General features: G+C 37.7%; 1 protein-coding gene across 2 annotated transcripts in view; it reads right to left on the bottom strand.

Annotated features, from left to right (window-relative positions):
- CPNE4 (copine 4) overlaps positions 1–19,613 on the bottom strand; it is a 225,490-nt gene that overhangs the window by 52,421 nt on the left and 153,456 nt on the right. For both annotated transcript variants that reach the window (XM_050315604.1, XM_050315595.1), the window contains one exon: positions 1,413–1,511. In XM_050315604.1, the coding sequence (XP_050171561.1) occupies positions 1,413–1,511 (99 nt within the window). The remainder of the gene's footprint in view (positions 1–1,412; positions 1,512–19,613) is intronic.

Here is a 19,613-nt window from a genome sequence, read left to right as displayed (position 1 = left end):
TTGTCTTTATGGAGACTAAAACTAAAGAAAAGAATTGACAAATGCTCGTCACATTACTTAATGTTGCAGTAAGGTTGTTGACAAAGTATGCATGAAGACATTTTTATGGGGTGCACAGGTAATGGCATATACTGCCTTCAGCAGCAATAGCTCTTTCTGTAGAACAGAGAAAAATGAGATAGGATGAGGGAAGGACAGAGAGAGAGAGAGAGAAAGGGACATGAAAATTGTTTTCTGGATCCAGCCAAGTGAAACAGTTTCCAACATGAGTGACCTCTCCTGTAAAACACCTGATCACTATATTTTTTCCATAACATATGCAATTTTCACCAGAATCTGTTCAAACTCCCTATTGCTAGTTCTTGCGTGTGGAGGAAGATTGGGAAGATTAAAGTGTTACAGGTGAAAGGCAACCTGCCAAATGGCAGGCTCTCAGCAAGACAAAGGTTCAAGCACTTAAAACACAGTGTAACATTCATTAGAAAACTTCATTAGAAAACATAAAAAGAATGTTTCTTGACATTTCTTCCCAATAAAAGTTTATTGACCTATGGTATAGCCTGACTGCTTACCATTCATCAAACACCTTTTGACTCTGTGTTAGGTTTCTATTAACACATAAACAGAACCTTAATATAAAGCCCAAAAAAGCTTATCAGGCATTTGTGTCAGGTTTTGAGATCACTATGGAACAGTGAATACAAATTATCAGCAGATTCAACATTTATAACTCCCCCTCAGAGAATTTATCAAAACTAACACCTTTAGAAGTAAGTAATAATAGCAAGTGACAATTTCTGAAATTAGATATGCCAAATAATTTATCATATTCAATAATTACCATCAACTTCAATTTCAAAAGATCAAGCTGACATAAAGAAGTGAAATTATTAATAAGCTAACAATTTCATTTTCCCTTAGGACTGTAAATCATGAAATATTTAGAAAACCAATTAGTTTCAACATGATGAGTTTAAGTTAAAGCTGGCAGAAATGAAGGCAGTACATGAGAAATGGGGAAAGATGGAGCATGACCCTCACCCAATGAAGGCCTTTAGGCCAGTATGGAAATGCTTTGACTATCAAGACTGTTTTGCCACAGCAGCATAGCTCCTCATAGAAATAATGTGCTTGGGCTCAAGGGAAATAAATCTTAGTGGAAAGAAATGCCTATAGAATGGGAACTAGAAAAAGACCCTAAGTATTTCAGGCACGGAAATACAGGAAAGACTGCTTTTTTTTTGCATTTTCAGATTATCCAGGTAACAGTAAAACCTATGGTAGAGATCAATACAAACACTAACTTCTGAGAGATGACTGAAGCAGTGTCTCCTGCATTATTACAGGACTGTCTGAGGAACACTGCTCTACAGAGCTTACATATTGAGGTAGCCTGGGTGGTTTCCACTTACCTGTCTTCCTTCCATAGCTCCTCGCATTTCCTTGAAAGTGGAGCTAAATTCTCCAATGAAGTCATGCTTTCCATTGGAATCCCAGTCCCAAACTATGCACTGGGAAGACAAACAGAAAAAGAACAAAAGAACATGTTTTTCTTCTGACAACAAAGAGGTTTTGTTGGAAAACACAACAGAAGAAATTATGATATACACTGGGTGAAATGTTTTATATAAAGAGAAATCACAAGACATATTAAAACCATATTCTTGTCCCGATCAAAATAAAATGACAAGTGGAATCTCAACACAGCTTGCTGTTGACAGTTGTGTGTTGTGGAGTTGGCCTAATGAAAGCAAGTTCATGTATTTCAGAAAGAAAGGACTTCCTGTCTAGATCTTTTTGCTAGGTGTAAAAATACAGGATTATGTGTATTTGCATATTCATGGTCAAATGGTGTCCTGACTTAGCTCATCAAAAAACCCTACTGGCTTTGGGCAAATAGTACTGTTCTCATTTTTACAGTCAGTGAAGGTGAGACAATAGTTACAGAGATCATTTTCTGAAATGGCTTTGAAATTATACACATTCGTGTTTGGTGCCCATAACTTGGCTGTTTCCCAGTGTTGCTCAACAGTGACTATACAAACCAAACCTCCCTGATAGTCTCTCCTAAATCCATGCATAAAGATGAGTATCTCAATGAGTTTGAGCTATGAGAATTTTATTTTGCAGATTTTGCTAAATACAATTAACCTAGCAAAGACTGAAGCACATAGCAATAACTATAGGCTTTATTGAATTATAATTTTAAAACTGGTCCAAAGACAACAAAGGGGTTTACAACTTTACAGAACAAAATCCCAAATTCAGCCTTATGTTCTCTCTAGATAAAGGTCACATAAGTTGCCTGAGTCAGGAGACCTTTACTGAAAACATTCTGCTACAAAATCTCTCTCTCACTTTTTTTTTTTTAATAGAAATGCCTCAAAGCCACCAGCACTGTCACATGAGGAGTGCACTGACATCTACCTGTCGGATGGCTTTGAGGGTAACTTTGACTCTCTTATGCGGGCCTGAGTCTTACAGATCTATAAATGGGTGTGGGGTGAGCACTTGACTGATGGGAGTAGTAGAGGAGCTCCCTGCTGAGAAAGGTAGGAAATAAACAAAATTGGAGGTGGTGGGGCAGTAACAGTGGGATACTAGGCTTAAAACCAATAAGTTTTACCACACTGCTTAGTCTCAGTGAGGCTCAGAGCTTTTGACCCAGCACTGGTGGTCAGACAACACAAGAGGAAGAGCAAGGTTTGCTCTTCAAAGACTCCTCAAGCCATTTGAAGTTTGCTTGGTCCAAAGGGGTACTGAGTTCACCCAGAAGGAAACTGAAATCATCAGATCTTGACTGGATTTTGAGTTTGAAATACTTCAAAAAAAAAGGACTTGATTGAAACAGACTTCTCTGTCCACCAGCTGTGCTTTCTAACCAGCCCTAATAATCCAGTCAAAAGTATGTGAGCACTATGGCCAATCCCTTTTGAGGGTAGGGGGAAAGATTCTGTAGAAAGCTTGAGACAGACAAAATGACTGAATTCTTTCAGTGAGAACAAATGGACAAAAAGTGTTTCAAGAGAAAGACCATCTCAAACAACCTAACATCCTCCCACCACAGCCTTAAGTTAATAAATAGCCTCTTCCACATAAATGTTTGGCCATGGGAGGCCCATTGACTTGAAGTACAGGTTGGAAGGTATTTGATTATTACTCGGTTAAGTGCCCAGACACCTTATTTGTCTTTGTAGAAGTAAATCAGCTGGTGATTTTACTAAATTCACACCCATCATCCACATTATTATTTAGGTTCCTTCTGTTTTATAATGACTCTAGCTTTCCTTTGAACTTTCAACACTGCTCCGTTTAGTGCCAGGAGGAGATTTCATTCCATACAAAGGGAAATTTTCGGATCGATACAGAAGATGTGTAGTAAATGGCCAGCCTTTGCGAGCGAAGATCCGGGGAAGGTCTTTACACCTTCCAGCCTGCGCATTGGATTTTTTAGGTGAGACACAGTGTGCGCGGAACTGAGCCCACCCTTTAATCCTAAGGTTCATCTGCCGGGGCCAAGCGAGCTTGGACGGTGGCAGCGAGGTCCTCAGGACGTAGATGGGTTGCCTTTAAGGGTTAACGAGCTCCATCTACCCGGGAGTGTCCCTGACCGGGAATCGAACCCGGGCCTCGGGGGTGACAGCGCCGCGCCCTTAACCACTAGACCACCAGGGGCTCCCAGATGTGTAGTAGAGCTACAAAGGATTGCCCATAAGGAAAGAGTACCAGCATAACTCTTATTTCTGCAGACATTAACCAGTTGAAACAGTTCATGGGTCAGGTAAAGACCTGGCTCTGTTACTTTTCCATCCTGCCACCTGCAATTTTTGCCTTTTTTTTTTCTTTTTAATGCAGGGATCCCACACTAAAGAAAGGTCTCCAGACTGAAATGTGAAATTATTTTGCTCTAAGACTTGGAGATACTTTTCAGCAGCTTTGACATTGAAGGGGTGGGTGGAGAGTAGAGGGAAAAGGGAGGCAGTTCTCATGCATGTTTACTTATAAGCTGAATTTTATACAAGAGTAATAAAATGAGAGTAGGTTTTTAGTTTTGATAGTGGTAATGTTTCCTGGAAAAAAACTAGACAGTAGTTTCTATGCTAACAGCCTTGGAGTATTTTTCATTATGAAATCTTCACTAATAATCACTCTATGCTTATTATCAAGTATGATTTTTAGATGAGCTGGTAACAAAAAAAACCAAAAAAACATCCAAGAAAAAATAATTTATTAACAAATCTCTGAAACTGTTTTCACAGATGAAACTGGATTTCACAGATGAAGCATGACTTAAAATGACTTTTTTTTTCTGTAACGGTTGCAAAAATTATTTAAGATCCTAAAAGTAATACTAAGTAAAAACCTTTGTCATAATGTCATAGCAAAATTTTTATAAATTTGCAAAAAATTATAGTTTTAGTAATGCTTGCAACTTTTGAAACAATGTTTTTCAAAAAATGACTATTTCACAAAGAAAATAAAGAGAACCCTTAATATGAAATTTTCCAACGAGATTTACTTTTCAGGTTTGATCTTTAAACTCAACTGGAGCATAAATACAAGAACAGACCCAAGGTTATCAGAGACCACCAGGAAAAGGTATTTTGAAAAATTTATATTAGAGACCTGACTATGAAGAGGGAAAAGCTCTGAGTGCTGATTTGTGGTTAGAATTTTAAGAGGAGATGAGCACAGTTAAATTACATACAAAATGTCCACTCAACAGGGATCCAACTGCTTTCTCTTTCAAGCTAGAGGCTTTCTAACTTTAGTTTTCAGAAAGCCAGATGGTACTTTAATCTTCACATTGGCTTCGTGGAAAAGGCCAACAATTACACTATTATCTTAGTGCCATTTGCTCAATTACAGCTAAGGGAGAAAAGGGATTTCTGCAAGTACATCCATTATGACTTCTTTTTTTTTCCCCAGAGTTTCACATCTGGCCATAGAAATTAATTGTTATTGTCTGAAAAACATTTGCTACACAGTAATGATTCTGCTTTTCAAAGGTATATGAAAAGTATTTCTAAAACATATAAATACTGGGGTCCAGACATTTTTATAAAAACCCACTCAGACAGATAAAAGAAGCAGGGAAGGATCTTTGGAAATAATCCAGAATCAGGTAAAGACCAGAGCTGATAACCGAAGTATTATTTCCCTATGAAATACTTTAAAGGGTCTTTGTTTGTTTTGGGTTTTGTTTGTTTGTTTCTGTGGGTTTGTGTTTTGGGGTTTTTTTGGTTGTTTTTGTGGTTGTGGTGTGCTTTTTAAATCAAAATCTTTATAATGTAAATCATTCTCTATCTTCAGGCAAACCTTATTGTATTCTTAGGGTCTGTACTCTTAGAGGTTGCCTAAGCAGATGATTAACAGTATACCTACACTCTGTTAAAAGTCTCATTAATTTAAGGAGGCTTTCCACACACTTAATTTTAAATACTGGTAAATCAGTGTTCAGATAACTGGTGAAAAAATTGGTTACAAGCTCAAATATAGGCAATAAAAACTGCTGCCAATGCTACCTGGTGATGGAATAGCACTAAATGGAACGATGAAGAACAACTTTCACCCCTGCATGATTTTACCTTCCTCCCCAGAATACCTGCTGACTGCAGGGAGAGGAGCACTGCTTCAGGCCCTCGCAAGGAAAGACGTGATGCCTGACAGAGCTAAGCAGCAGATCCAGTTAAGATGACATCATGGGATCACTTCTGAGTATCCACATCATCATTCCTTCAGCTTTCCCTGTAAATACTACAGAATGAAAGATTTCCTTCCTGCTTGAAAGTGAACATTTTGATGGAAAAAGGAGGGAGAAAGGTCCATTTTAAAACGAAAAAGATATTTTAGGTGGATGCAGATGGAACTTTTCCCTGGTTTTATTTCAATTTTTTTCACCAAGATTAGATTTTGCCAGTACTCTCACTACAAAGGGCATTCAAGAAAAACTGCACAGGCGCTGGAGCTACAACAGCACAGGCTTCTCTGGCTGATTTTCATAGTGCTTCCCAGAAGATGACAGCTAGATTAATCTAGCTACCTCTGAGTGAGCAAAAAACTCACTTGTGCAATTTCTGATTTTAATTATATTTCACAAAAAATATAACCTGAACCATACTCCAGCTCCAGCCAATACTGTTCAGTAATGCAATGATGCCTAGATAAGAAATAAACCAATTTCTCTATCCAGTATCTCCCATGGAGTGAGGCAGTTTTCCTGTTTGATAATTCAACAGCAAAAAAAGTATTGCTACCTATCATATGATCCAAATTCAAGTATAATTTTTTCAGATTTTAATTTCTGTAAGAAATTCAAAGACATTGAGACAAGAAATCGGTGTTCCAAGTTTCAATATAAGATCCATCAAAATTCTAGCACAATTGTCATAAAATAATTCTTCCCATAGTCACCATCCTATCTAGCTTGAACCACCAAGAGTAAGCAAGTAAGTAAGATAAAAGACTGGCTACTTTAAGTATACATTTGTGTGTGGGTGTCTGCAGGTACTGAGATTATTTTCCCTACACACCTTCAGAGGAATGCTTCCAGTGGTTTGTCCCCATTAGGTTTTCACGATGAGAGAGCTATTATATACAACACCTTTGGGCATAGGCAATAGAGAAACTTGGCACTTAACCTTGCAATTTATGAGCCAGTCCAAAACATGCTCTGAAGGTTAGTTTTTAAAAGACAGCCTTCTGACTAAATCTTAGCAGGAGGCAGCTGACAGCCTGACCATGGAAATGTAGTTCTTGCAAACAATCCATTTAAGTTTGCCTCAGCTGCCCAGAAACTGCAGATTATAGCATGCACAAAGCCAGTAAAAAATAGAAATTTCCCAGTCTTGCCAGCCTGAGTTTCTCCAGCTCTGTGTATGCTCAAAGTACAACTATGAAATGTTAGTATGGCTTGTGCTGGTACTACCTTGCCACCTGGTTGGAGAGGGAGATTGTTGGATAGCTCTCCTGACAACCTAAGAGCTTACTTAACTTAACACATCTCACTAACTTGTGACCAAAAGATACTGGCTTGGGTGGGAGAGAAAACCAAATTCTTGGTTTGCTCCATGCTAGAAAAAGTGCCAAAAAGCCAGAAAGGTAGCAGCCCTGGGCAGCAAGAGTCAAATCCCTTGAATACGAGGCTCCTTACTCTGATCTGGCTCTGATCCAGGTGAGATCCTAGTTCATATGTTGCATTAAAAAGAAGATTTCACTCTGTGTTGTTCAGCATGAATCCCCTGACACCTAATAAGGAGCAGAAGGGATACCTTTCAAGGAAGAGAACTATCTTTGTCCATTAATTACCTATAGTCCCTAGGTAGGTGTTGGGGAAGAGTATTGACCACAGGTGGCTTAAATTCTGAGCAGAAACTGTCTTGGATGGTTTTTCCTTGCCTTTTTGTTAAACAAGATACCTTGTGTCAAGGCAAGAAGGAGAATGCTCATTGTTGGACTTAAACGTATTACATTATAGCCCAGTCAGTCATAAAATTCTTACTGATTAACACTAAACAATAATAACACCACAATAATTTTTATAGGTAGAGTTTATATGACACTTACTATCTCTCAAAGAAATAAAGTCTTGAGGCAAATGTTGGTGACCTGCTCTACTTCTAGTATCACTCTGAGCTGCAGGTGGTATGAGGTGGCAAAAGGCTAAAACCAGAAATCCTTCTTTGGTTCATCCTCTAGGATCAGTGAAAACTTAAAAAAAAAAAAAAAAAAAAGAAAGAAAAAAAAAACCAAACCACCCCATAACAGAAAACCACACCAAATTCAGAAAAAACAGAGAAGGTGAAAAAAAATACCAGAAAAAAAATGTACTTGATCATTAAAGTGATTTTTTCTGGAACAGTCTGTCTCTCATCAGGGTAATTATTACTTGATAATGAAGAAAATATCCCACTGTACCTCCCTAAAGTATATGTACCCCACTTGGAATACTTCAAAGAATGTCTTTTTATAGGAAAGCCTTTATCTACTGCCTACCCATTCTCCCCTCTTGGGTATCAAGAAAACTATGCAAAACCTTCAGTATGAAAGACAAATACTTAACTTATCGTGTTTCTGTAATGATGGCGTTCCAAAGCCAAATTCTACTTTATAAACGTCACAGTATAGAAATTTGGTCTTTTCTGATGTGTAGGAAATTCTTCACTCTCTTTTTCATCCAGCTGGTCATCACAGTTTTTTGTTTTCAATAGTTGTTCTTCTCCAAAAATAATAAAAAAACCCAAATCTTTATATGTCTCATTGCAGATTTTTCTCAGAAGTTAGAGTGAAGCAATTAAAATGAACCAATGTTTCTTGCAAGGCTCTCACTGGTTGAAGCAAATCCTTCTTCAGAGCCCTGCAGATAACATATTTGAACTTCTTCTTCTCAGAGAGATTAACTCAATTCTCCAAACTAGACTACTCAAAACCCCCTGAACTAATGGAGGAAAACCAGCTCATACCCTACGCTATTAGGCTATGTGCACCTTCTGTGAAGCCAAAGTAGAAGCAACTTTCAAAGTTTTTTTCCTTGACTGCAGAGCCACATTCTTTTTGAAAACCACATCTTCTGTTCTGCTGAATTGGAATAGATTGATACCTGTTCATCAGCACAGCTGAGTTTGCTCCTTAAACATTAGGTGAAATACAGGCTCCGTTACAGGCAAGGAGACTTTTCATATGAACTTCAATAAGTGCCAGGATTTCACTAATAGCTTTGTACCTCCTGTACACAGATGGTGGCAATTGAAATGTTAAAATTTGGTAGGGTTGCATTGGACTCAGATCCTGCCTGTTGAAGGAGACTCAAGACAGATATGCATTGATAGCTTCCTCTTGGGTAATGGCAAGTGATTCAGCATTCCCTTTGACGTGCTGCAGTAATTATAGCAGCCAACACAGAGTCAAAACACAAAGAAAATAATCTGCCTGTGAATATAAACACAAGGGAAATTTTATTTTGAAATTATCTGCCTGGAGAGAAGAGTCAAAGGAAGGAGAATTCTTATTTTTTTCCAAAGAGGGGCAGGTCCTCTTAATTCAAGATCAAAATGAGTAATTTTTATTGATGGCTCTGATTTGACACCAGCCTCAGACTGTTTCAGTTCTTGACAAGTGACCATTTACAGAACCACTTTCACCCAAACAGTCTCTCTACACCACTGATAGATATTTGAATACATCAGCAGTGGCTCAGCAATGATGAGAATCCTCACAGTTGGGTGTTGCCCCTTCTTGACAGCTCACAGCTTGCAAGAATCATCGGGGTCATTTCAAAACCAATTACTTCAAACCATAGCTTGTTGATTATCCTTATTTGTATTACAAGGGTGCCTAGGAGCCTCAAACACAGATCTTTCAGTGCTGACAAATGAAGTCCATACATATTCCTCTGAAACAGAGAAACATAAGTTGTATCATGTGAAGGACAACTTATAACTGGATTTTCAATTACTCCCTAGGTTTTTCATGGCAGAAATGTAAATAAGCATCTACTTTACAGTCACAGTTAGGTTTAGGTAACAACATCCTCAGTTTACATACAAGAAACAATTACTAATCAGGTTCAGCACGGATGTGAATGCACACTTGCATCGCTGCACTGGCCTAATATAGAGGTCTTTGTTGTTGTAATGCATGCCTATAAATTTAATATAAACTACACTTTATGTTTAAGGAATAAAACATAACAACAGCATTTTTTTTTGTCTTTCCCATTAAAAACACCCCTACCAAATTAATATGCAACACAGAAATGGGCCAAGTTTTTAGTTTACTGCTTGTGGTCATGAAGATTTAGTTGTCTAACAAATTAGAGAGCAGGCTGGAGTGTTTTAAAAGTACATATAAAATGGTTAATTTACATCTCAATCCATGAGATTCAAGTTTTTGAGACTGTTTCATAGTCCATAAGATAACGCACAGCTTTTTTTCACATATGATATCACAAACCAAGAGCAAAATATAGTAACAGCAAAAACTTCTGCAAAGACTGCCGTAAGGCTCCTGTTGTGAGGTTATCAGTATGTCTCTGCTAGTTTTCTCCCTTTTAGTTCACAGTATGTTCTGTCCCTATGCAATAGAATCTGTCTTCCAAAACTTTTGCAAGAGGCAATAAACTAGCGTACTGACCCAGTAGTGCCTCCTCTCATTAGATGTATCTGAGATTTCTGCTCCTCTAAGTAACTAACAATTCCCTACATAGCAAAAAAGGGCATTGCTCATTGGCAGGCCTCTCTGGTGAAACTATTCGAGAAGCTGCAAGCACAGCAGTGAAATTTAGCATAACTCATGGGTGCGTATCAAAAAGCTCTCAGACAGAACAAGACTCTATCCAGTTCCCACTATCTACTTTCAGTTCCCAAAAAAAGCTCAGGTTAGCTTTATCTTGCACTCTGAAAGTCAGCAGATAAAAATCAGCCATTGCCTTGTCTGCCAGTCAGGAAAGGAAGATGATGATACTTGGCAGAAAGAGTACAAAATGCTCTTCCCTACTAGAGCAGCATGAATTTGTCCCCAAACACCACTTGTAATAATGATGAGCGTTTATACAAAGTAGCTGATTACACTATTCTTTCTGTTGTCGATCAGTGGGGGAGTTAATTACCCATCTCTTGGATATCATTTCAAAAGAATGACCTGGCAACCAGCACTGGGTTTAATGGCCCTGAACTGGTCACTCTATTCAGTGGATGGTAACACAGCATAAAAAACAGTGAAGGTGGATCTTCCCAGTTATGGGTAATTTCTAAAACTAAGACCAGCAGAGGTTTCAAATATAGAAAGTTTTTAGTATCAAGCAGACAAGAAATCAATTAAGAAACATGAAGCAATTGTAAATGCTTATTAAAATAATATTCTAAACCACATTTCCTATGGAAAACGAAGATGTGTAAGTAGAGACAGCGCACAGGCCATTATAATGAAAATGGCTAAACTAACGTAAGAGGTCAACACTAAAGGTTAAACCTAAACTTAATTAAAGGGTAAAGGTCTGAGAATAAAGGTCACAGTTCCTTACCTCATAATCACATATTTGATTTTTTAAAATTCCTGTGAAATTTCTACTGAATACTTTGCACTTGTTATAGCAGTCATCGCTGAGTGTAAAAGGACTCACTTTTGGGGTGTGTTGTTTGTCTGTTTGTTTTCCTGTGTTCAGTTAGTGCTTTCACTGTTGCTTCAGGGTGAATCCTCCATATATCTCCTCTCAATTAGTGCACAGGTTACATACTTAGAAACAAAACATCCAGCTTTTTTCATCACTGCTTTTAAATTAGTTTTCTGGTCAGAGTTTTATTTTATCTCCTATATTGTGTTCAGCATTGAATTCATCTCCCGAATGGACATGGAAAGCATCTCCATGAAGGATCTAAAACCTTGCACTGCCACAAGCTCCCGTGGCAACCTATCATTGAAGATTTCCAATAGAGAGTTAAATTCAGATCATGACATGGTGTCTGGATATTTCAAAAAGGACAATATATCAGCTAAACAGAAGAGCTTTTCCTGTTTATTGGGAGCTCCCAAACCTGCTAAAACAGTGAAACGGTAACACTGTATGACCGGTATGCAACTGCTCAAATCTTTGTGGTTTTGTTTTTTTTTTTTTTTTTTGCACCCGTACGGTAACCTAGTTTCTGGTTTTTGTTCTTGTATGGAGTAGAAAATAAAGCTTTAACAGAATAGCTTAACTATCTGTCTAAATCTATACAGACTTCTTTTCCTATTTGTACTCCCATTGTATCCATTCAAGTGTTTAATAAATGTTTAATAAACCCATAATTATTAGTTCTTAGTAACTGCTGTATATTTTCTGGGTTTATCTCTTTCTGTAACAACGGATGTGGCACTTGGTATAAGCAAGAATGTTGTGTTTGGAGGGGTGGAAACCTGAGGGTGAGCTCACTGGGAAAGCTGGCACATGAACAGGGAGCTCTCTTGCATTTGCCAATCAGGCTTGTTTCCAATATCTTAGGAAGAAACAGACTGGAAACCCAAGGCGGGTTACTCTAGGTGACTGCCTGACCTGAATGAATGTATGGGTATATATGGACACAGTAGTCTCTTCTGAAGGAACACTCAGGAACATGAAGATAGCAGCATGGAAAGAAAGGAGAAAAACGTGTAGAAAATTTTCTGTGGAAAATAGAACCGCTGAGGTTTCCACACGGGTGAAATGATCTAGAAACCAGATGAAAGCTTAAGCCTAATGAGGTAATTGAGTGCTTTGCTGTAGCATCTAGAGAGACCAAATGTAGCGTATTATAATTCTATATTAGTGAAACAATATAGAATTGATTTATAAAATATAGAATACATAGTATACACATATTATATAATACATTCCAACAATTAAAATGGTATCTTAATCTTGCTTTATATGAATCCTTCCCTGTTTCTGTAGCAAGGAAACATGATGTTGTGTAAACATTGACTCATAAGGGAACTCAGCTGCATATACTGGAACTAAAAGAAGGAATGTGACAGCTTTCTGTGAGCGTAACAATAAGAGACAAATAGTCTGCTGCACACAGAATGCTCCAGGAAAGTAGTTGCCTTAAATCACTATTATGACTTTATTTTGCCAAATATGCAAAGCAAAGCATGTGCAAGCAGTAATGCGTTTCATTAATTTTGTCTCCTTTCTCTCCTCTGAACCATCTAAAAAATGTTGTTTTGGTGAAATTATATATTTATTTTGAGGAGTTGCTGTGCTTATCCTGTTCTTCACTTGAGAGCAATTTATTGTGACTTAAGTGAAGATTCAAAGTTTGATACTACACAACCTCAACAAAATTCTGACATTTGCCCAACACAGCAAAATTAAGAGCCAAAATGCCCAGAATCAGTGGTGAGAATCCCAAGATTAAGATTTTCAGGAAAGAAATACCTATTCAAATTCTGTTTCTTGGCATGTTTTCCAGCAACAATAAGAGGCAATGTTATTTAATATCAAGTTTATCTTTGGGATTTCTCTAGTTCCATTGAACTATCAAATTTCTAAGACATACTTGGCAGTTTTGAAAACAATACTGCACCAACCACCTTTCTTTCCTCCAAAATAAGCAAATAAAGGTTAATGCCAAGAAAAGACACAGACACATGGCTATCATTAGTGGCATCTGAATTAAGTGTCACAGATACACCTTCACTCTAGCCTAAAGAGACAAGATTTTAGCAGAAGATACTAGCAAAGGTAGACCCTCTGAGCTGGACTGTGGCTGGCACTGACTTTATTTGAGTGAATCCCTAGGTGACAGGGTTACAGGGTAGGTTTTTCAGTACAGGGATGATCCTCTACATTCAGGATGGGATCGAAGCTTGCTGCAGAAATTTTCCCCTGCAACTGCATCTGCGATGTGCCAGAATACTTCTTCAAAGGACAAGAGAGCTGACCCTATTTACTGGCCTGATTCCAGCACAAGCAATTAAATTTCCACCATCTCAACAACCCCTGCAGTTCAGGCTGGCACGGTGCTATTTGCTGCTTCCTGCCCTGAAGTGTCGCAGAGCATTTATGCCTGCTCTTGAAGAGTTGCCACAGTTCGCCTCCAGAGTTGGCTGCCTAACAGCAGCGGGTGAAGCCTTGCTCACATGCAAGACTTTGCAATTGCTGTGTTGAAAGCAATTAAGAGCTGAGACCTTCACTGCTTATCGTTCCACCATAATCTCTCATCAGCTGAAGAAAACCTTGGTCTGGCTCCTTTTTGTGATTGAAGATGACTAAGATGTGAAGAGCAACTTAAAATACTTACATTTCCATGGCATAACAGCATAAAAGGATAAAATGAAAATACTTGTACATATCTGCCCTTTTTCTGTTTCCCTCTCTCCAGTTCAAATCAGTTTTCAGGGTGTACAGGAGCAATGCGAATAAATGGAAAAAAATGGCTGATTGCATGAGAAATTTCTGTAAAAATAAACCCCATATATTTCAGTATGCCTGCTCTCAAGTTACAGACTACCCACTAACACACCCCAGACCAAAGAACACAAGAAAAATAGTATGGTTACTGTACTGGAATGTTTTATAGCATATAAATTTAGCAAACAGTTTTGGAAAAAAGCATCAATGCCTGTTACCACTGGGTTTAGCACAGGGCTCATGTGTTTTGAGAACGCAAACAAATGCAGCATTATGGAAAAATGAGAACTTCCACAAATAGTAGAGTTATTACTCTAAAACCAGACTTTCAATAGCTCATCTGTGTTTGTACTCCGAAGAAATGGTAGGAAGTAACAGTACTCAGTTATTTAAGTATCTTCCCTGATTATGCAATCAGGTGCTTAGATTGCATAAACGACCAAAATTGTGCCAAAAATAACTAAAGGTGAATAAAAAGAGGTCTGGTTAAACAGAGCTGGTAATTCATTCCCCAATGTTAACATTTTGTCATATTAATGTGCAATTTCCTTTGCGTTCAGGAAAACCATGTAGGTGCGGACGTTCTTTCATTACCCTGCTAGGTGAATTATGAAGCTGTCATTAAAATAATTACCAATGGAAGAAGAAGGAGAATCAAACATTCAATTTAATGTAATTATAAACCCTATATCCTACTAACGTGGGTGATTTATCTCACTTCTATTAAAGGAAGTAGAGTAAAACACGTGCCTGTATCAATAAGCTAGCTATTAAACAGTGATCACCCACCAGAGAGAAAGAGACCTTACACAGAGAAGCATATTCAAGCAGAATAAAGGGGTTATTCTGCCTGGTCAGCAGATATTTTCTGAAGACCACCCACAATGAAAAGTAATTGAAAAAAGATCCAAGTCATAAATACCGAGTTCATCCTATGAAACAACTGCAACTGGAACTAACAGGATTTTCTAATATCTCCCCTATTTCATCCCGTTCCTCTTCCCAGGTTCCCAAACCACATGATATGTTTGCACATTGATTCTGTAGAGGTCGCCACTTTTTATAAATATATTTTTGTGCATTTACGTAAAGCACAAGTGTATCTATCTTTAACAACTGTGAAAAAGGAGTGGAAGAAAAAGCTCTGAAAAAACATGTCAAAATCCACATATTAAAAATAGTAATAATAATAATAAAGAATTCATAGCAGAGTACTTGGGAGCTGGGCATCCTTCAGCACAATGAAACAGGTTTCCCTCTAAAAGAGTAGAAGAGACCCCCCCCCCCCCCGACAGGTAAGAAAGACGTAAGAAAACTACATTAATCAGTTAATCATTCTGATTTTGTTGTGCTAATAAAAAGAAAAATATCTCTCAGGTTCAAACACATTTTACAGCATATGAGCTTTCTTTATTTGTGATATGTGCACAGGGACTGACATTTGTGATGAAGTGTATTAGCAGGTTCCAGAGTACTTGATATCATAAAGAATTATAGAGAATAATGTGTCTGAGCTCTACTGGATACCCCTGAAAAGTCACCAGTGCAAAGATTTTTGTTACTGTGACTTCATTTTCAAGGAAAATAGTGAGAAATTTAGGGTCTTACTACAGCAACTAAAACAAAGCATCTCTTCATAAAATGTAGTGACTTCTACAAAGAACTGATTATTGTTATCATTCCCACTTCTGTGTTCAGTGTTTTATTACTGTGAACCACATTATCTGAAACCACTTGTATAAGGCTCTGGACTGCAGGTGGCACCATTATGTCATTATGAAATGAAACAACATTATTCCTGAGACAAGTAGGCAGAACAGATGAGTCTAACCTACTTAGTGAAGTACTCTATGAATATAAAGTATGCAATCTAATACTAGTCATATATATATAGGAAAAACAATTCTCTCTCAGGCAAAGATTAGGAGGTATTATTTGATGCAAACTGTCAACATTAGCTGAAGCAAATGGAGCTGTATAATTTACGCCAATGTCCCATTGACCTTCAATGGCCTTTGGATGGGGCTCTCAGAAGGAACACCTGAGGGCGAAAAAACCCTGCATTCATAATAGTGTGAGAACTCTAGCTTTAAAGAAGCTGGTCAGGAGTGAAGCAGATGCCATAATGCAGTTAATTCTGCTATGCTTTGGGATGAAAAGAAGAGCAGATACAATGGTGAAAAAATACAGCTGTGATATTTTCAGGAATGTTACTGAAATGACAATATTGCTACTGAAGAAATTGAATAAATACTATATTTTTGTTTTACAAAAGGAGTAAACAGTGCACCAGGAGTCCACCTCCATCCTTGTAAGAGCTGTTATCTCTGTAGAGATAACAAGAAGTTTGTGGTGGATCTGGCAGGAACAGGAGGCTGGCTTCACAGAGCTACTTGGAAAGTGAGGGAACTTGTAACACCATTTACCTTATTTTGTGCTATGATGTATGTGAAGAATACATTACACCTGCATCTAAATCAAAATCACCCAGTTCTTCCCTGCTTTTCACAGGCATACACAGAAATATTTCCAATTTTTGATGAGTCTGCTATGTAGAGAAACACTGATTCCAAGGAGACTTCTGTGGAGCACTCAAAAGAGGTACCTCTTGCCAGCAAGGAGACATGCAAGGTGTATAGCCCACAAAACCATTCAAGCCCACTAGGTGTGCACCATCATGTCAGCAATCAGCTTCATTGTCTTTCAGATTTCTGCAGTACAATCAGGAAGAGTTTTTAAGTCAGTAAGAGCTGTCAATCTCCCTGTAAGCTAGTCCCCACCTACCACTTTGATTAATTATTCCAAAGCCACATAAACTGTCCCTGGGAAACCTCCTTTGGATGCAGGAAAACAGCTTAGCAGTCTGTCAGTTAATAGTCAAGACACTAAGGTGAGGCTGAGTAGTCAGTGGGGATTCACAAGTGGAAAGATGAAATTCGGGGTAGAATATCTCAGGAAATATAAAGATAAAAAATAGGTAAATAACACCTTATATGAAAGGGTCTGAGCTCAAGGCTCAGAGAAATCTGTATTCCAGACAATTTAATGATATAGGATAGAATTTTCTTCACTGTTTGTCATACACTTTGCTTTCTGACTGCCCACAGAGTAGCGCTAGGCTTAATTCCAGTAGTGTATAAAGAGCTGGTATGGTCCTTAATGGAGATTCAAATCACTGAAAATGGATCTCGGACTTGAAAATGGATTTGCTCATTTTGAACTCATAATTCCATTTTAGTATAGCACCATGCAAGTGTGACATGAAATAAACTATGACATTTGCAGAAAGATGTCAACTTGTTACACATCATTAAATTTTCTCCATAATACTGCTGCATTCAGTTGGAAAATACATGTACAAAATGCTTCATATTCTGAAAATTACCTGTATGTACCTAAGCACAACATTCAGTGTTTGAAACTCCTAGAACAATTTTGGGCCAGGAGTTAACTTCTGTGGATTTTTTTTTCACTCAGCTGTTAAAAGGAGGTAACAGTAATCAGGCTGGTTAACTACTTTTTCCAGATACCTTAAGGAAGAGATCACCAAGCAGGAGATGTTGTTCCTCTTAAAGGGATTAATTTTTATTAATTCTTTTTTGCTCCTCATGCCATATTTCAATTCCTGTCCTTAGTGAACAGCCTGGCTATCCTGCTTATCTCCAAGATCCTTCCTGCTACACCTGTCCTGGATAGCATTTGTAAATAAGAAATCTTTTACTAATGAGGGCATGGGAAAAATGTTTTCCTCTCCCTGGAGATTTTTCAGAATTTCATAAGATTCCCTTCTCTATCAGAACAAATCCAAGACTGTTCACATTTCTCTTAGGGACTGAAGGAAGGAATAGAAAATAGTATTCCTGCCCTGTGGATAAGGACCTTTTTCATTTTGACTTCTTGCTCCATCATTTTCCCTACTTTTCAGGGCTGGGCTTTATCCACTTACACTGATATTGAAGCTATTCTAGGCTTCTGCTTAGTGCTTCTCTCTTGTTCTTCTCTGTTGAAGCTGCTTTGCTTTGCATAATTCTTTAAATATTTATTAAGGCAAGGTTTTGAACCTGAGTTTCCCACATCAAAGGGGAGCATTTAAATATCAGATGATAGCACCAGCCTTTCTCTTGTTCACTCCCCCCACTTTAATTATACAGTGTGGATCTGCTTCAGTAGAAAAGACTGGGAAAGTCAGCTCGCAATTAGTAAATAAGTGAATGACTCGGATTCAAATGGCTACTCCACATGTCAGCCAGCTGTTCCGGGCCAGGGGCTCTTGCAGTGCTAATTGCTCACTCTCTTTCTTCCTCTCTGTCATTCTAACGAGAATTTACCATCCTGCTTAAAATATTTCATGAGGAAAATTTATGTCAAAACAGGTGCTTTTCAATGAATTTTCAGACGCAGTCAAATCGATCTCTTCTGGTAAAATTCTCTTAATCTATGGAAAACATCTGTTGATGCTTTACGGCCATCTTACAGCACTGCTGAGTGTCAGGAACAAGTGGCAGCGTGACCTGGTTCTAACGCTGAGGACTGACGCGATCTCAATCAAATTATTTCTGTACACATTAGCACTCTTCCTATCCACTCGCTCTAGGAAAAATATGAGTTTAAGATGGCTACACTGCCTGTGTGATGGTGTCCCTGCATTAAACCAAAAGTGGGATGCAACTTGTCCCAAGTATTGTAACATTTTTAAGCTTCACCTCCTGAAGTCCTATAGCTCAACTTACATATAAAAACAAGTGAGTCTTTGTACATAGAAAACAATTTCAAAACCTGAACAGAAGATAAGGAATAATATTTAAAAATGTTATGCTTTTGTTTTAGTCATGTAACTTGCTGGAATCTGATTCATTATTTTGAACAATGGTGCTTTGCAGTATTATCTGAGGTAATGGCAGGATCTAGGCTTTACTTTCTCTGTTTCTCTCCAGGGTAGTTTTATTGTTATTAACCTGTTCCAACGCCACAAGTATATAAAAACTTAATTGTAAAGTATTTCAAAATCATTGAAGGAAATGCTCTGAATAAATGCCAAATATTAAATCTATTAAGGAAATGTGTTAAGAAAAGATACATTAGTTCCAGGCATTGAAACCGTGAAATAAAGAAATGTATTTAATGAATGCACAAGAAAGCAGGAAAGAAAAGGAATAACTTCTTTCAAAGTTTATAACTATAATCTTTTATTCACTTACATAAAAATGGTTTTTTATTACCATAACATACTAGCTGAGGTCACAAAATCAAATGCAGTCAACATATCTGTCTTTTAGTGATGTGCTCTTCACTGTGTTATCTTTCAGAAGAACTGAAAAATACCACAGGAATTCATCAAACATGACAATTAACTGTCCCCTACCAGGAAAAATGATTCCTGCCTCTGTTTTGTAAAATTTACCATGTCATTAAATTTAACAGACAGTTAAATTAGTTAAATAGTTAATTAATTAATTAGCTAAATAGTTCAGAGGGGGCCTAGATGTATACCTAGACAAATAATAAAGATGAGATACAGAAATAACTTCAAACCCCAAAATTTTTCACTGGAGATTTGTGATTTTGACTCCTCCAGCTTAAGACTCTTCAAGAGATTTTTCAGAGAAAAGTGCTGAGAACATACCCCTTTGAAAAGTCAAATCTCCCTAGACTGCCTCAGGTTAGGTGTAAAAAAATAATTGGTAATTTTTTCAAATGCTAGCCAAAAATCTCCAGTGTATTCCAGTTAAAAGCACTTGACTCAGAC

Source organism: Myiozetetes cayanensis, unplaced genomic scaffold (assembly GCF_022539395.1).
Source record: "Myiozetetes cayanensis isolate MyiCay16 unplaced genomic scaffold, myiCay2020 scf1, whole genome shotgun sequence".
NCBI classification, from domain to species: domain Eukaryota; kingdom Metazoa; phylum Chordata; class Aves; order Passeriformes; family Tyrannidae; genus Myiozetetes; species Myiozetetes cayanensis.
This window is presented reverse-complemented; position numbering and strand designations above follow the sequence as displayed.